The 18,465-nt window shown below is 42.7% G+C and overlaps 1 protein-coding gene across 1 annotated transcript in view; it reads left to right on the forward strand.

The window, feature by feature from the left end:
• TFRC (transferrin receptor) overlaps positions 1-18,465 on the forward strand; it is a 661,121-nt gene that overhangs the window by 434,090 nt on the left and 208,566 nt on the right. The window contains exon 16 of the mRNA XM_044070291.1: positions 8,825-8,906. Within this exon, the coding sequence (XP_043926226.1) occupies positions 8,825-8,906 (82 nt within the window). The remainder of the gene's footprint in view (positions 1-8,824; positions 8,907-18,465) is intronic.

Raw genomic sequence — 18,465 nt, forward strand, 5'->3', positions numbered from 1 at the left:
AAAAGTGTACAACTTATCTAGGAGTGAATGGGACACCTTTAAAGTTGTATAGACTTTCAAAATGTGAAACTGTCAGGCTGACAAAGGGAGGTAACTGGGTGGTATTTTCCAAGGAGAAGTATGATAAAATGGTTGATTTGTTAGCTGGTCCAAAAGATGAAAAATTGATAGCCCCAGGAAACATTACAAGTGTCGAAATTTTGGATTAAGGAGAAAGACTTTCTTTCACAGAGGATGTAAGTAAGTTGTATGTTAAACATCCCAAAGACACTATTTTTATGCCATTCCTAAAGTGTGCAATAATCTGACCCCCCTGGTAGGCCTATTGTGATGCGTGTGGGGTCATTCATTGAAAATATTGGCATTTGTTTGGATTTCCATTTAAAGAACTTTAAACTTCCTTACCATATTAAGTGCACTGCTAATATTTGTCAAAAAGTGAAGAAAATTCAGTGGTTTAAATTTTACTGGGCTACAGTAAATAAAGCTTTATACACCAATATTTAAAAGAAGGTGGGGAATAGAAGCAGTTGTTTGGATGTTAAGAGGAGGGGACCACGTGCAGCCTTTCTGGTGGAAGTATTGGAATTTTGTTTAACGCAGAAGTTTGTTTTGGGGATTATTTTTTGCAAAAAGGCACAGCGATGGGGGCTTCTTTTGCCCCCAGCTATGCTGTTATTTTTATGGCCTTTTTTGAGAATATTCTACAGAATATTTTTTTTAAAAAGTAATTTTGTTTAAGCATTGCATTGATTTAATTTTTATATGCAGTGGGAATTTGGAAGTTTTCTGTTTTTATTGATCAGTTAAACCAGAATGAACTGTGGTTAGCTTTCTTTTACTGTGTATAGAATGAGTATACAATTTCTAGGTGTGGAATTTTGTTGAAGATTTGAAGGTAGAACCTAAACCCCATGTGAAGGCTACTGCAGCTGGTAATTTTTACAGGCCAGTAGCATGCACCCCTTCACATCTTATGGAAGCATTGCCCATGGGTAGATTTAAAAGTATTTGAGTGCTTCTGATAAGAATTTGGTGGAAGAAGAGTTCATGAAGGTTGAATGGAAATTGTTGCAAAGAGGTTACTCTAGTCTTTGAAAAAAAGATAAAGATAATGTGTTAAAGGTGGGAGGCAGCAGTTGTGGTAGGGGACATAATAGTTATGATTGTTTTAAAAGGCGTTCAGATCAAGAAACTGATAGGCAGGATAGTTTTTTACCAGATTTACCACGTTTTCTGATATTTTGAGGAGGTCAGTGAAAGATGTGGCCAGTGGTATGTGAAGATGAATAAAGCATTTGTTCCCTTCACATTGCATTTTCTTATCAGGGGTATTTAAATTTAAGGGAGTTAGGTTTCAAGAAGGTTTTTTTCCAGGGGGCCAACATGGGTTCCTTCCCTTGTGGAAGATGTTCATAGGTTCATAGATTAGTACTAAGCTAACTGCCCTTGCGAGCCATTTTAAGCCTAGCCAATTATCCCTTGTGGGACTCGAACTCTGCACCTTGTGTTTGTAAGGCAAACACCTTAACCATTAGGCCACCCTCCAAACCCAAATGTGAAGTATGTTCTATGATAAAGAATATTTTGGGTAGGAAAACTAATGGTAAATTATTTCGTTCTATGGGAAGGTTTTCATGTTTCTTGTCGGGTAGTTTATATTGTAGGGTGTGGGTGTACTCCTGTGAGGTGGTATGTTGGACAGACAAAACGTATGGTAAAAGTTAGAATTCTTGAACATCTAGTACATATTAGAAATAGGAATTTGAATAGCCCAGTAGCTGAACACAAACATCAGAACCCCCATGTGCATTAATAGTTTCTTCTTGTGTTGGCTACACCTTTTCTTGCTAGGAGTGGTGATTTTGTTATGTAGTTTAAGATGGAAAGCAGGTCTCTTCTAAATTATAATTTAAAACCTGAAGGTATGAATCTAGGTGTGACTTTAAAATGTATGTTATAATATTTATACAAGGTTTGTAACTTTTTGTATATGGAAAAATGTAAGGGTATGTTTAAGCAGGGTCTTATGGTAGATTATTGGGTGATGAGATTGTTTAATTGGAGCAGTTTGACATAAGATGGGAATGGCTGGTGGCTTGTTAGTCCTTGAAGGCTGTTTGCCGAGGTACCAGAATCGCCTATAAGTTGGGAGTTTTTCCAGTGACTGACTCCTTGATGTGTACTTTTTGGATATTTCCTGTTGCTGTGTGTTTGGATGTGTTCTCATCCTTTTCCTGGTCACCCCTCTCAAAGTAGCCTTCAGGTGGGTGTATCACCCCTTGGGGTCTCTCTCTTCCAAGTCCTCCCCCGAGCCCCCCCGGTGGAGGTGCCTTGTAAGAGATTGTGCAAGAGGAGGTACCTAGACTGCCCTATGGAGAGTTTCACTGAGGATACGGACCTCTATGAAGGTCTGCATCTAGGTATCCCAAAATGCAGTGCTTGTCTGTAAAGTTGCATCATGCAGGCCTTTCTGCATTGATTTTTACATGGGTACACTGCTGTCAGTTATAAGTAACATTTCATGCTGTTCAATGACTAAAAACACACCAGTGCAAATGCCACAGAACTTAAAAATGCTTTTTACTGCTGCTGTTTAGAATGGCTAACCACTTTTTTGTGTGAAGCCTAAATTGTACTAGTCTCCCAGGCCCTTCACACCTAAATTCCCTAGCTGTCAAGTGCTAAGTGTAATTTGAGCCGTTACCTGCTGTGATTGACTGCTCACAGCAGGAGACTTGGCTCGTGTACTGTTTCCTTGTTTCTAGTCTTTACTTTCTGTATGGGTTGGGAAAGGACCAGGGAGCTGTGACGTCACAGCTTTTTTTTTTTGCTTCAAGATCTTTAGTTGATTCACTCATTTCTCTTAAGGACAGTTAGCTTTTGTCTGCTGCTCTGTGAAAGAATGTGCTGGAGAACCGGGACCAGATGTTTGCTAGGAATACAATAAACACTCCCATTTTCATAGTTGGAACCCCTTTGAATAATTAAAATCTACAGTTTAATTTAATTGTGCGGCAGTGTCTGTGCTGCCCTCTTCCTGGAAGCTTGTTGCTGCCAGCTTTTTTCTGTTTCCAAAATATTTGTGAAAGTTGCATTTGGGGCTTTCCACTTGACTAGCATATCTGATTCCTTCAAGCCAAGAGTTGTGGTATACTGTGCAACCACACATGTAGACTGTCTACCCAGTGGGACTACATCCCTTTCCCATGCCCCTCAGCAGATCTGTTTTAGAACATTTAATGATCCTAACCTCAGTCCAGAAACACCAAAAGGGCACAATGGGATTTGTTCTTCTGGAGCTTCAATGAAGTATCTTACAGTGTTAGTGAGTGAGCCAGATTACAGTATGCCTGGGACTGGGGTTTTGTCTGTTAGCTGTTTTGTGATCTCAAAATTGGTATAAAAGTAGCAGGGGGTGTGGGGATGTGCCCTCCTGCAAAAACTTGTATTGCCATTTTTTTAACGTTTGCTGTTCTGGCATTTCAGTAGTCTGGCGTTTTGGTGCTTTTGGATCTGTCAAATTCTAGTGTGGTCATTTTATCTAATGGATTGCCCGCAGCATATGCTCATCTCTAAGGGATGAGGTTGTATCACTGGGACCAGATGTCTCTCCAGGGTGGCTGAATCTCCTAGAGCTAATTGCAGTTAAGACTTTCCTCATTTTATGGTGTGGTGCAGGTATGCAGGTGTTATTGCAGTACTTAAGGTTGAAGTATTTGTCTATTTCTAGACACCATTATTCTTTGAATTATGTCATTTTGCAGGGACATGTTACATTAACATGGTACCGGATTTTACAGCCTTACAAATGCCCAAAGTATGGGTAGTACATTTAGAGTATATGAAAAAATCGTCAGCCAGTTCCCTTATTGAAAAATTAGGAATTGCTCAGATCATCCTTTGTGTCAATTCAAAACACAAAGGAGCAAATCTGTTGCTTTCTAAAGGCATAACTTGACATTTTGCTGGATGTTTTGCTCTTGTTGGGGTGAATGAAGCTTGTGTGCTAAGGGTCACATTGCCTTGATGTGACAGTCGCATTTGTTTACACTTCCTCCATATGCCGATCTAGTGTCTTCCCTTGGAACAAAGGTTGCTCTTCTCTAGCATGCTAAATGTTAGCATACTAAATGTTGAGATTCAATGCCTGGCTTTGAAAACAATAACCAGTTTGTCTTGGACTGAATTTTAAGGTTTCCTTAGCTATGTACCAGAGTTTATTGCTTTTATTAATTGTATAGCTAAATAGAATCTTTTCTTTCGGGAGTATTTATTTCCAGTTGTATTAACTTGTCATTTCAGGTTAGCATTGGATTACTTGCTTTTCTTACCAGAAGCAGTTTGTGTACTCTACTTGTAGGATATATATATATATGCCTGCCATTTTCTTTTTCATTTCATGGAAGGAAACATTCATCCACCTATTTGGATATGCATCATCGTAAGGTGTTTTGTTTTAGTGTGACTGGCATACCTTAGTAAAAGTTCAGCTCTAAGAAAATGGCAGTAAGGAAATGAGGTATTAGCTGGAGTTCTACAGCTTCAACTGAGATTGCAGTTGCGTGAATGGTAGTTCACTGTTCACAGGTGTGCTTTTTCCTGATGTGCCTCCATGATGGTTTCCCCTCAGGTGGCATGTTTACTAGCACTTTCATGCTTTCATAATGGATGCATGATCAGCAAGTACATCAGTCCCTTTTTCTAACCCACTGTTATCTGTTCCACTTGCCCAGATGGTACTTTGCCCACAAAACGCTAATGTGAAGTGCAGTGCTTTTTACTTTGCACTAAAGCACAACTGCTGCCTTCTGCCTTTCTGCCCACATGAATCGTCCTCATCTTACACCAATAGCTTTTCTTTGTTAATGAAGTTTGATCTCTGTTTAAGGTGGTTCTGGGGAAAACAGTGACGATTGGGGGAGTAAGGGGCCTGGAAAGTACTGCATACAAGACCACTCCTGCACTGTCCCTTTCCTAATTCCTGACACAATCTTACCGCCACAACTGTGTCCTACAATTAACCATGGAGCAAGCTGCTTTCATAGCTGTGGCCCTACCCACAACCCCTCCACAATTCTTATCTGGTTACCAACGTCAATTAATATGTCTTGAGTCTGGAAATATTTTGTAAATTTGCGTGAAGGGGTAAATGTGTAGAGTTTTAAATATGGCAGGAACTGAGGTGGCTTCAGAACTCCAGAAAATGGGGCTTTTTGAGTATGTAAAAACCAGAGAAGCTAAGCTGCAAAATCTCTCAAGCAGTAAGTTGTGATGAGTGTATCTTTGATGTAGAAAATCCTCTTAACTAGATAGTGAGTGGGTGCCATTCTGCACAGATTTGCTAAAGTTAACTGGCGTATTAAATTTGTCAAAAATGACAAATTTTACTTCCAAGGGCAGATTATGTATAGAATTCTGACATTGATGGCCCAGTGGATGAAGATGGTAACCGTTTCATACCTGGTATGATTTTTCTGAAATGGAAACCATCTGCCAGTTTAGCACAGTGGATTAACAATGCAAGGTGCTAATGAGTTGCTTGCTGTGGTGTAGAGTTGGATTCCCTTAGCTTTTATGCCTGCTGTGCGACATTGAACAAGTCATTTAGCCAGGCTTCTTTGAAGAAATTAGGAAACTGGCTTTGCTTCTTGGTGGTCTTAATCCCATGCCTGGTAACTACTTATGAACAAACCAATCATTCCAATTTATGTAAAGCAAATGGGAAAGGAGTGATGTCAACTCAACCTTTTGTCTGGACTAGCTGCCTTTCCAAGACTTTGAAGGGGTTTAGCTGATGTACTGTTTGAAGGTCTAAAGCAGATGTTTAATGTCTGATGTAGATTGCTTCATCTGTTGGTCAGAATCCTTAGTTCTGGCTGCAAGTCTCTTGTTATAGTTGAGCTTGTCAAATATGTGGATGATGGCAGCTAAATGATGGGTGTCTACATTTTACATAAGTTTGGAGTAACATATTTGGATAAGGGAGTAGTTGCTGGATAAACAATGGCAGTGTCCAATGCAAAACAAACCAGCTGCTCTAAGAGAACTGCTTTTGGGAGGGGGTTGCCATCCTGGATAGTCATTGGATCCATTTCTTAAGTTTATCTGTTTCAGTGGGTACAAAAATAGAAGTGTGCAGAAATTGGCAAATTAAATGTTGAAATCTGTGAAAGATCTCCCATATGCTGTTAAATACAACTTTGACAATCTAAACTGGAATATTAGTACATGTAAAGAAAATTAATTTGATTTAATCTGCTTACATTCCTTAACTATTAAGTACCCAATAGACGGTACTGGTAGGCGTGTTGTGCAGGATGTAGGTGTCGTTATAGATGAGCTGTATTCTCCTAAATATAGAATGTGTCAGCACGCATCTTTTCACATTTTGAAGTGTTTTAGGACTTGTGGTTTGCTGTCTTGATTAGCTTTTAACACAGTGTTAAGGAGCAAGTTTGAGTGTGCAGCATCTGTGTAGAACCTGTATAAAAAAATTAGTACTCTTGACAGCAGAATTTTATACCCCCTAACCACGTTCAGGTAATTGTACCTTTCTGCCTAATAGATTATCACCTCTGATTGCCTAACTTTGTGCTCCAGAAAATACTAAAGTAAAACCATTTTAGGATCCAGCTAACCCAGTTTGTCAGAAGAACATATAACTGGGCTTATTGCAAGTAGTAAGGAAGGCATCAGTTCTACTGATGTGAAATCTTGACCAGTTTGTGGAGCAGACAGGATTTGATGGCCACATGGTGTGTGCACGTCTGCATGTGATTGTGTAATATATGCATGTGTAGGGGTGTTCATTTACTTCCCCTCAGTGTCCTAGTGAGCAGAATCCATAGGAAAGGAGGACCTAGCGTTGTGCCATAAGCATAAGTTTTGTTTTTGGTGGTTACTAGTTAGGATGATGAACCTCTTGTGCCCGTGCTTCAAAAGCAAGTTTTGCAGTTGCTAAGCACACATTATGGTTGTGAATCAACGGTTAAGTTCTCTAGGGACAGATCTTAGATGGACTTAGTGGTTGAACAGTTTAGCATAAAAATATTTTTAGGTGGTAAGGGTAGAGACCCTTAATTGTTTAAAGTGGTACCCTAACCACTACCTTGAATTTGCTTATTTAGCAGTTCTGAGTGAGTATGCCTGACCATTGTGATCTTGAACTGATTTTGTTCTGGAACCATCTGCTTTTTGAAATGGGTCTCCCAGTCGCATTACATTTCACCATTTTTTTGGTCAGCTGGCTTTTGATAGCTTTGTTTCCAGTATTCTTAAATAGCTTCTGTGGCAGAGATCCACAGCCCTATGGCCGTGGGTGTGCATTGGCTTGTATCTTCTCCAGGAGTACAGCTTTTTAGGATGATTCTGGTATGTTAACTTGGTCTCCACAAGCCTCTACACAGAATGATGAGCCAAACCAACTGAGTAGGTTGAGCTGTTTTACACTGGAGGAGGGCTGTCAAATACTTTACTGCATCAGTTAATGCTCTAACTTTGTAGTGGCAACTTATTTTCTCTGCATCCTCTTAATGCTGTATGACAACTCTGACTTCAGGTAGAGCATCACCTGCAACTAGTAAAGGTTCATTATGGAGACTGATCTCTTCCAGATGCAGTTTAACCACGACTCATACAATATAGAACTGTTTTGTATGGGGCAAGCAGTGCTACCCTAGTCCAGCATAAAGATAGCATACTGAAGGTAACTGAATTAAGAACGCTTTCAGGGATTACCCAGTGGTTAAACACTGCAGAAGAACCTCTCTGAAAGTAACTGCTGTTTTATACTAGTTTATTTTCCTTCCATGTTGCTATTTTAGTTTGTACACAGGAAGCCACATTGGGTAGCTGCAGTATGGGTTTGAGGTGCCCCCCCCCCCCTTTCAGTAATGCATGGATCACTTGTAATGGATCGTGCTATGGGGTGGATTTGACATCGCACCCATTCATGATTCCAAGGACAAGATATCCTGTTTGGGGAGATGGAGGCAACAGCTGTGTTTACAAGTGACAGATGTCTGTCTGTGATTTCAGGTGTGGAATTGAGCAAATAAGAGGCAGCTGAGATGGGAATCAGTACTGGCAAATTTCAGGATATGATGTCCAAAAGAGTACATCCCTATTTTTTAAAGGGAAACTGCCTTTATTGGAAGAATTGAAGTATTTGCTCGTAAAAAAAGTACGAGACTACGTGGACTGGGACAGCAGTTGCAAGTCTGCATGTTATTCTTTGAGTTGAAAAGCAGGGGCCAAGTGCTGCTGTCTGCATCCCCTTGCCTTTGGTTGTAAATAGAGTAGCGACCAGAACCATGAGGTAACTGAAGTAAGGGGCATCTATGCAGTTACTGGAGACTTGTCAGGAGAATGTCAGAATTGCTCGCTCCATGACGTTTTTGTAAGGATACAAAGGATAACCCCTTTGAATGGCTCCCAGTTGGTGCTCTTGATGCGACTTCATGGAAGAAGCTATGGGACAGATCTTAGAACTAAGCTAGCATAAGTCTTGGATTCATCAAGGTAAGGTTTAGTTTAGCTGCAGAAAAGATGGACTCCAGCTGCCGAACACTTCTGACTTGTGCTGTCACCCTCTCCCGAAAATGTGAAGGGATAATGGGTTTAATAGAGACGGTAGCATGCTTTCTTGCATAATTTAACAAGCAACTGTTGTATATCTGTTAACAGGACTGACATTTTGTACCATTTTGACTAGTTTGCCTGCTTCTATGAAATGAATGGATGTATGTAGGAGTCAATTCAGTGGTTTAGTACAAGTATGGATAATATGCCACATTCTTACTTTACCTAATTTTTTTTCTAGTGTTCAACAGTTGTCCATGGAAAATGCTGCATACCCATTTCTGAGTTACACTGGAATCCCTTCAGTGTCATTTAGTGTTAAGGTGAGTTGCTTATTTAACAGCCCACATTTCAGTATGATAGTATGGATTGCCTGCTACTGGCAGTGGTAGATGGACCCTTCCCCTTCTAGACTATTTGCTCGCACAGAGATGACAGTTTTTCACATGCCGGCTAGCAATTTAGTCATTCTTCAGTGGTGAACTTATAGTTCTGTTTCTTTCATTCCATTTTAATTTGCAGTGCCAATATTTGTGATCCTCAGATGTGAGAATAAGTTCAAAAGGGAATAGATACAAAGTCTGAGATTGTGGCACCTCATGAGTGTTCCCCTTACTCACTCAAAGGTACAGCAGACTGTTGATATATTTAAGTAGTGTGCATGGGTGCATGTACACGAAGTGCACTTTAATGGCATTGCAAGTTTTAAAGATTCATTTTTTGCTGTTTGTGCTTTATTCTTCATACTTGCAAGACTAACATTTACAGGCCTTGCACCTTAAAACAGGGAGCCAAGATAGCAGTTCTCCAAAAAGAAGTCTACAGATTATCCTGTCAGTAAGCTCAATTTTTGTGAACACCTTGCTTTCAGGCATGCCTCTCAACTGTAATATTTTTGCAGAATGTCCAGATTTATGTCTCAAATATTTGGTGTGTTCCACTTAATCTGTGGCTTTCTGGCAAATTAGTGGATTGAAGTCACTAAATGACTCTGACAATTGAGTTTGACTTCATATATTTCAGAAAATCATGCCAAGAGCAATATTTAAAATCTGTTTTTTTGGGCCTTTGTCCCCCTATTTTAAGCGTCTTCCAGATTTCTAGAGTTTAAAAGTTGAGAGGATTCCAGGCTTCATTTTAAGGAAGCACTAAACTTGATTGGCATTAGAAGGTCTGCCATACAGGAAGTTTCAGTGATCTTTAACTGAGTTTTAGAGAGGATGGTCACCCCATCTTGGCCCTTTCTCTTTCTGGAGCTTGTTACAGAATTTTGTGCATGCGAAAGTCATACTTTCTAGCAGCATTATATAAGGGTGCCATTTAACAATTTTCCCATGACCGTAGGACAAAGAATAAAAAATGTATTTTGTCCTTTTCCATGCTGCTGAGTAAGGGAATGTTATGGAAAAAATGTGTGCCTAGGGAGTGCTCTGGTAAAGATTTAGCAGTCTCTCTTGCATGTCAGTCTTCAAAATCCTTGCAGTCTGGCTCAAAACAGGACAGTCAGCTAAGAGGGTGGACTTGCTAGCTTGGTGGCATATGGGGATAAAGGCATTACTGTAGGTGACCAGAGTTTATCTGGTGGCTAGAATGCTTGTAGAAACTGACAGTAAATGATTGGATTGACAGCTGTTGTCACCTCACCCATCCTGGTAGAAGGGAGCTATTTCTGGCTTGTCACCTGGGTGAAATTTAGGGGAAGCACTAGGTGTTGCACTTTACCTGCATGCCTACATGTAAGATGACAACATGCAGAGCTTACTGAGCTGCTGCAATAAATTTGTAGAGGAGCTAAACACTATATAATGTTCTCAGTGTTGCGAGTGATAATGCTGTGAATTATGTGCCTTCATTTTGTACTAGTTGTGAAACGTGGCCTTTAAAAATTTGGGTCTAAATTGTTGAAAATGTATAAAGTCTGACTTAAGGATGAAATGACCAAACTAATGTCTGGAACAGCGGAAAGTAAGCATGAGTTTTTAATGACTGGCTCTGAAGTTCAGGCCTACACATTTTTGGAAAGGAACTAATGAGTGTGAAGATTTTTTTTCTTGATTCTTTCACACTGACATTTCATGGAAACAGACCAGCTGAGTTTTCAGAGCACTTCCTCCATACAGAAGGAAGCGTGCGTAGGCTAGGTAAGTTAGTTTTTTGCTGTCCAACAAATAGAGTTCTTCAGAAGGCTGACCTGCTGATTGACTTTTGTGTTTTCTGAGGATTTTTGACCTGGTCTCATATGGCTATCTTTATGTGGCTGAATGGCATCCCCAAAAGAATCCGTGCTTTGTGGTTTTTATTCCATGATTTGAATTAGTACTACCCTCCTTCAGTAGAGCATGTCCCGCTGTGTAAGTAGTACTGACACTGGACTCCTCATTTAGATCATTTTCTAGATTCCAAACAGGGATTTTCCAGGACCTTGCTCTTCATACCGCCATTGATCACCACTGATTTGATAGCCAGTTAAATTGGTAGATATCAAGAACCTTCCCTCGATAGATTCTTGGTTGACAGTCCCCACCAGTCAATATTTGGCAGTGTTGTAAGCTCTCTGATATACCAGTGCACACTGGTGACATGTGGAATATGAGTATTTTTCTTTCTTACACTATTCAGATTTTGATGCATGCTGTAGACGTTTCCATAAAGTAACACCTGATTGCCATCAGAATCACACTCAAGCATTACTTGTACAGTCTTGGTGTTTAAAAGGTCTTCTGTTCTTGACACTAATTCAGCAGGGATATCTGCCATGTCCGGCTTTTAATGATGGCACTTGTTCCTGTAACTTGTAACATTTGCAGACACTTGTGTAGCCTTCTAGAACTTTGAAGTGCAACATGAGAGGTTCCCTCAACACTGGATGGGCTTCACTTTCAGAAAAAAAATCTGTTTGTTCTGCACAGAGCTACCAAGGTGTTTTGCCATTTGACTTGTATTTTGCATCTATAGTGTTTACCAAAGCACTACAAAATTTTTGGAAGAATTTGTATGCACAGGTTTTGTTCCATTACCTGTTATGTAGGGGCCCTGTTGAGGGACTTCGGTAGTAGCTGTTCAGTTGCAGGCCCAGAGAGGAAGCAGTCTAAACTGGGGTAATTCTTTCCTGTCTAGTGTCATCAGTGAAGATCCCTTTAAGGTGAAGTTGGATCTTCACATCTCATGTTTGTCCCCAAAGAGGGTCCAGGAAATTAGTTTGCAATCTGACTAAGGTTGTAGAAGATTCAAAGTATAAACCTTTGCTATCAGGAGACATGGCAACTGCATTGCACAGTGTTGAGAGACTATTGCTGATTAACTGGTTTCCCACCCCTTTCACTTGGCTGTGCAGTGGTGGATAGCTCATAGTCTGCATTTGCTTCCTGCAGATAATCGTACTACATCTGACATTTCACTAGTGGGATGGGGAGCCTACCTGCTCTCCATTCCTGTGAAGGAAATGTAGAGCTCCAGAAAATGTAGTTTTCAGATGCATCAGCTACTTAAACTGAGGATAGTATTTCTTACCCACCTAATTTTGCAAGATTAAGTTAGAGAAGTTCCTCCAATCTAACCAGGCCACACCGGGCTACATGTCTCGTGGATACATTGTGGGTCTGACAGTTGGCTGTAGACTGGGCATTACTCTTGCTTTCAGCCTCACTGGAAGTGAATACGCTGGCAGTTTTCCACTCGCTGCTTTTTCCTGTAACTGGGATTACTGGAAACTCTGGGTCTTTCATAATGTAGTAACCTGGAGATGGATTTTCATCACATGAGAGAATGGGGTCTTGTGACTCTGCTAAATGGAACGAGAGAGCACTGTTAGGCTTGAAAGCCTTTTTGGTAAAAATGTCCGTGCCTTTTCGCAATTCCATTGGAGTCCAGATCTAGCAGAAATGGGTAGGACCAGACATTGTACTCTTCTGGACTATGGTAGCAAAGGAGACTTGCAGTATAAGTCAGTGAAGCTGTCCACATTGGAGAAGATGGTATCACCCTGCAGTAGATTTGGCTGTTTATAGTCTCTGCTCCCACAGTATCTTCAGGCAAGACAAATTATGTGACGTTGTCTCCATTCATTCTTCACTGATGGGTTCGGAGCCGATCCCTTGGCTCCGACACAGCCGTTGGCAAGCTCAAGGTTTACTAGCTGCTTGAGACAAAGGCCCTTATCCCACAATGCACTGCTGGAATTACCTTGTATCTAGTTTGCCATGGCACGGATCTCTGTGGTTCCAGCTTGCTCAAGCCTAGATCTTCATAGATTATTCAAAAACATTGCAAGTTTTCTGTATTTTTCTTCTATTAGAAAAATATATACTTGTAGTTCACTTGTTAGGATAGTTTTTATAGTTCCCTTCCCTGTTAATATTATATTTGGTGTGTTTCACACTGGCCTCGTGTTGGCCTACTTCTGGTAGTGTGTATTGGTAGTTGGATTAGAGTTTTAGTATTTGAGTGCTTAATACTATTTAGCTAATTTTTGGCCCCATTTTCTTTTGGGCCATTGTTTCAGTGTTGATGGTTGTGTTCCTATCACTACTAGCTAGCCTTTGGCTTCATTATTGTGGATAGTGTTTTGGTTATTGGACACGTCTGAGGAAAAACAAAAGCATCCAAAGTCTGGGTTCAAAAAATGCCCAGACTGCGGACAAAAGATGTCCGTTATTGATACTCATGTGCAATGTGTATACTGTCTAGGAGCTCTTCATTTGAAGTGTCATGCAACATGTCACTCCTTTTCTTCCAGGGTTACATTAGAAAGGAAGAGGAAATTAGTGGACAGGGGTGTACTAAAACTCCCTTTTGTTTAGGCATTGAGTGACCAGGATGGGGCCACAAAATCTAAGTGAGGATGCTGGATCATTGGCTCCACACTTCTCGGAGCAGTGTCCCTTCTCTGATCCGGTCCACTGTTCTGGAGCTGGTATCAGTTGCCATAATCTCCTATTCTCCAATCTGCACAGTCAGTGCACTCGTCTAGGTCCTCTTAGTCTTTCTGATCTTGACATGGACTGACTGGTACAGAAGCTGTTAAGGGCACCAGGCCTAGCTAAATAGCTGTCTGCTCCAGCCCTAGCGTCAGAATCTAAGACCATTATCCTGGAATTGACTGCTCCTCAGTCGTACTGGGCTTTTGGAGCCAGAGGAGGCTGGCCTGATGATCGAAGAGCCCTTTGAGCAGACTCCTGTTCCGTTGTTGGTTCCATCTGCTCTGTCGTAGTCTGTGCCGACCGGGGACTCTAGGAGCCGACATTCTCCTGTCTGGTCTGGGGAGGGTAGTTGCACCAACTTATCTGTGCCAACTCTTCCTCTCGGGGCTTCGGCTCAGATGAGGTCTGCTCCTACCTCAGGCTCTGAGCCCACTGCCTCGGTGCAGGAGGGGTTTGAGGTTCCTTCGGGTCCTTCGACTTCCCATTGGAGCCGTGATGCCTTTGAAGCCATGAGGTGAGTATTGCCTCCCAAGACTTCCTCGACGTCAGGATTGGTCTCTTTCCCCTAAGGTGCCTGTGTCCGCTTTTTGTTTGCTCCAAGCGTAGAGACCCTGTGCCTCAGGTAACCCCACTGGGTGCTCCCTGCTCTACTGAGACTTCCCTGGACGTTCCCGCTGAGGAGGCTCCCAGAAAGAATGTGCAAGAGGAGGCACCTGGACTCCCCACAGGAGTCTCTGATATCTGACACTGACTTGGATGAGTCAGAAGGGTCCTCCCGATCCCCCTCTGAGGATATCTACTTTGTAGAGATACTTGAGATCCTTGGGCAGAGGGGTGATTGGCATTCCAAAAATCCTACTGAGGATTTGTCGGTTCTCCTGAAGGATTTTTGTTCAACCTTCCACCTCTTGGGTGTCTCCGCCCTATGATGAGCTTATGGACCTGGTCTCTCGTAGGGCATGGGAGTCACTGGAATCTATGGAACCTGTCCCTAGGAGGCCTAAAGTTCATTTCTGCCCCCGTAGAAGTCCTTTTTGAGAAGGGATTCCCTGTTGCCATGGTGGTGGCGGCAGCCACCAGAAAGGAAATGTCAGACATCCTCATCTATCCATCCTCCTAACAGAGTCTAAGATTATGGATAGGTATGGGAAATGCATGTTTAGTTCAGCGGCTTTCACACTTGGATCACTGAACTATCTGACCCATTTTGCCAGACTGCAGAGATCTCCTTAAGGAGTTGGGAGATGCTCTTTAGGGTACGGTAGCTGCAGGTGCTTCCGACAAAGTTGCCACCCAGCTTGTTACCCTAAATTCAATTGTAAACTCGTCCATGCGTATCGTATGCAGCTGATAGCGTGAGTAGGGCGGCAGGTACAGGAGTTGCCCTTCGTAGACACTCCTGGATGCACCTTTGTTCCTTCGCACAGCCTTTCAAGTCTTCATTTGTGACTAACCCCGTTTGACGGCTCATCTCTCTTTGGGCCTAAAGTAAAGGAAACATTGACCAGGTGTGAGCAAGAGGGAAAGACAGTCTGCCGTAGGAGTCTGTTTTTCCACCCCTGCAGTAGGGTGACTGAGATCATTTCAGCCCCATCAGCGCTGCTGAGCGGAGGCCCAATTGTCCTGCTCTGGAGGCAGTTGGGGTGGTTGCTTACACAGAAGCCTGGCTGGACATAAGAGATGGGTACAAAGCATCGTGTCCAGAGGGTATTTCATACCATTCTCCTCCCCTCCCGCTTCAGGAGAATCCCAGGTGTTCCACCCAGTCGCAAAGAACAAGCAACTATAGAGGTCCACAAGTTGCTAGAAAAGTCATCCAGCCAGTCCCAGCAGACCAAACAGGATTCGGAACTTAAGATTCTTTTTGGTTCCAACGAAAACGGGGCTGGAGACCCATTTTGGACCTCAGCAGACTCCACCAATTTGTCAGAGAAGTTCCGGATGGTCACGTTTCAGTCCATGGATGTCCTCAATCGATCTCAAGGATGTGTACTACCACATAGATGCCCAAGCCATCCAGAGATCATCTGTGTTTCTGGGTGGGAGCCAATCACTATCCCTTCTGAGCCCTGCCCTTTGGTCTCATTACAGCCCCCAGAGTGTTCAAATGTATGGCAGTGGTCACAGCTCTCCTGAGGCGTCTAGGATTCCAGGTGTTTCCGTACCTAGACGATTGGCTCCTTCACCACTAGGCATCAACTGATTCGGGCAAGAAAATCCACCCTGACACTCTGCAAGCACTTGGGCATTACTGTCTACTTAGTCTGCCTTGTCGCCATCGTAGCATATTGTTTTTATCGGCAGAGTTGCACTTCAACCACCACTCTACGTCTACCATTCGAGAGGGTCTCACTTCGCCACCATGTCAGCTCACTGGTGTCGAAGAGCTCCAGCAGCAGAGGTCTTAAAAGTACTGGGTTTGATGGCTGCAGCAATCTTAGCCATACCATTAGCAAGGATGCATATGCAGATTCTTCAATGGCTACTGTTCATTCAGTGGTCTTTATCAGGAACTTCCACTGAAGCGTATGATTATGATAAATTCTTGCAAGAGACCTTCAGTGGTGGTTGACGTAGATTCATGTCACAATAGGACGTCCATTTGTACTATCCTGCTGATGGCCACTGACTGACACCACCCTGATAGGGTGGGGTGGTATTTGCAGGGAAAGACTGCCCAAGGCACATGGACGGATCAATCATATCTGCATATCAATGTTCTAGAGATGAGAGCAGTACTTCTGGCGTTACAGTACTTTCAGGACTCTCTTCCTCTAGGGACAATTGCAGTTCAGACAGCATGTCAGTGGTCTGGTATTTGAACAAACAGGGCAGGACCAAGTCTTACCCTCTGCCGAGAAGCCCTCAGTTTGGCAGTGGGCTGTCATCCAAGCACTTTCTGTTGGCAACGCACATCCTGGGGAGATCCAACGTGATAGACAAACTGAGCAGGGCAATTTTGTTGCCACACGAGTGGTCCCTCAATCAGGACATTGTGGACAGGATTTTCTGCAAATGGGGCCAGTCTTGCTGCGACCTTTTTGTCAGTCTCAACACCAAATGCAGAAGCTACTTCGCCCGGATTCCCCTTCCTGGACAATCCCCGAGAGACTCACTCGTACACAATTGGCCCCCGGGTCTCCTATATGCATTTCCTCCAATCCTGCGAATACCAAGGTTTTTACAGAAAGCAAAGTCGCTAGGAAGGACCATCATTCTTGTAGCCCCCCTTGGCAGATTTGGTTCCCATTTCTTTTATCTCTTGGTGGATCCATGGATTCTGGACCCAGTTCCGGACCTTCTGACATCCGTCAGGGGGCCTACACCTTTCATTGCAGTCCCTGAAGCTGACTGCTTGGCTGTAGTTCCCCACATAGCCAGGCTTCACAACCTAAGACACGAGGCAAATCCCCTTGTCTTCTCTCAAGCAGTCCACCAGATTATATCGTAAGTGGAAGAGATTTTCCATTTGGGCTTCCAAACAGAACATTGATCCTTTTCACACTTCTTTGACCTCTATATTGGAATTCTTAACTATTATCTTTAATGAAATAGCGGCAGCGGCTACAATTAGCTGCCATATCCAATTTCCATCTTGGAGTAGAGTAAATATTATGGCCCACAAGTTATCCAAGGCCTTTCTTAAAGGGACCTTTCACATGAGACCTTCAGTAAAAACACCTTCCCCCTGGAGTCTGAATTTCATGCCATCTCGCATAACTCTTCCCCCGTTTGAACCTGCATCATCTTGTGATCTCAGATATTTGTCGTGGAAAACAATTTTTCTAGTGGCCATTACTTCCACTCGCAGAGTGTCAAAGCTTCAAGCCTGGTCTGTCACACCTCCTTATATGATTTTTCATGCTGCTAGAGTATCCCTCAGGACAAATCCTTCCTTTTTACCCAAAGTTTGTTCAGAGTCTGTCAGTCAAGTCATTGAATTGCCAGTCTTCTTCCCCAACCATTCCAACAAACTAGAGTATATGCTGCACAAACTAGACGTTCATAGACAGCTCTTGTATTTGGATAGGACAAAAGATTTTAGGAAATCTGACCAACTATTTGTTTCCTTTTCTGAAGCCAGGAAAGGTAGACCAGTGGCTAAAACAGCCCTTTCCAAGTGGCTATCTGACTGTATCACCTGTGTTTATTCAGCAGCTAATATGCTCTTACTACACAGAATTAAAGCTCATTCAACTAGAGCAGTTTCTACATCCTCTGCATTTCAAGACAAATTGCCCATAGACTAAGTGGCTGCAGCACAGATGTCAAAGCCTCATACCTTTATCACTCATTACAAGGTGGATAAGGCCTCCAGGGACAGGGCTTCCTTTGGTGTAACGGTCCTGAAGAATATACTCCTGTGACCCACCCAAGATTGAGGGTGCTAGGGACGCTATCCATCAGTGAAGAATGAATGGCGAGATTGAACTTCACATTAAGAAGATGTTCTTCGTTCCACATTGCTGCAGTCCTTACTATTGGGGTAGTCCGCTGTCCAGTCGGCCCGAATACCAGAGTATATGGCTGACGTCGGTCAGGGCGCATTAGACTGACGTCAGTACGTCAGGGTACTAATGCGCATGACCGACGTCATATCCTCAGTCTTTTTTGCCGCATGGTCCGATGCAGAAGCAGTTTTGCGAGTGCAGGTTGGCGTTCTGAAATATTTCCGAAGTCGGAGTTTCAGACCGAATCAGAGTTGGCTAAGTACCCCGTTGGGGAACATTTTGGTTTTTTCTTGCCTCAGTATTTAACCGGATGTCAGAAAAAGTGAATAACTGTATTTCTTGTGGGAAACAGATACCTCATAGGGATTACCATACCTTGTGTATACCTTGTTTAGGGCCTGAGCACGACGTTGTTGGATGCCGCTCTTGTGCTAGGTTTAACAAACGCACTATTAAGAGACGGTTAGACTGTGCCAGGTTAGTGTTTGGGAAGCGTTGCAATTATAAAATGC

The sequence above is a fragment of the Protopterus annectens genome, chromosome 4.part1 (assembly GCF_019279795.1).
Source record: "Protopterus annectens isolate FY-2018-M chromosome 4.part1, PAN1.0, whole genome shotgun sequence".
Lineage (NCBI taxonomy): Eukaryota > Metazoa > Chordata > Ceratodontiformes > Protopteridae > Protopterus > Protopterus annectens.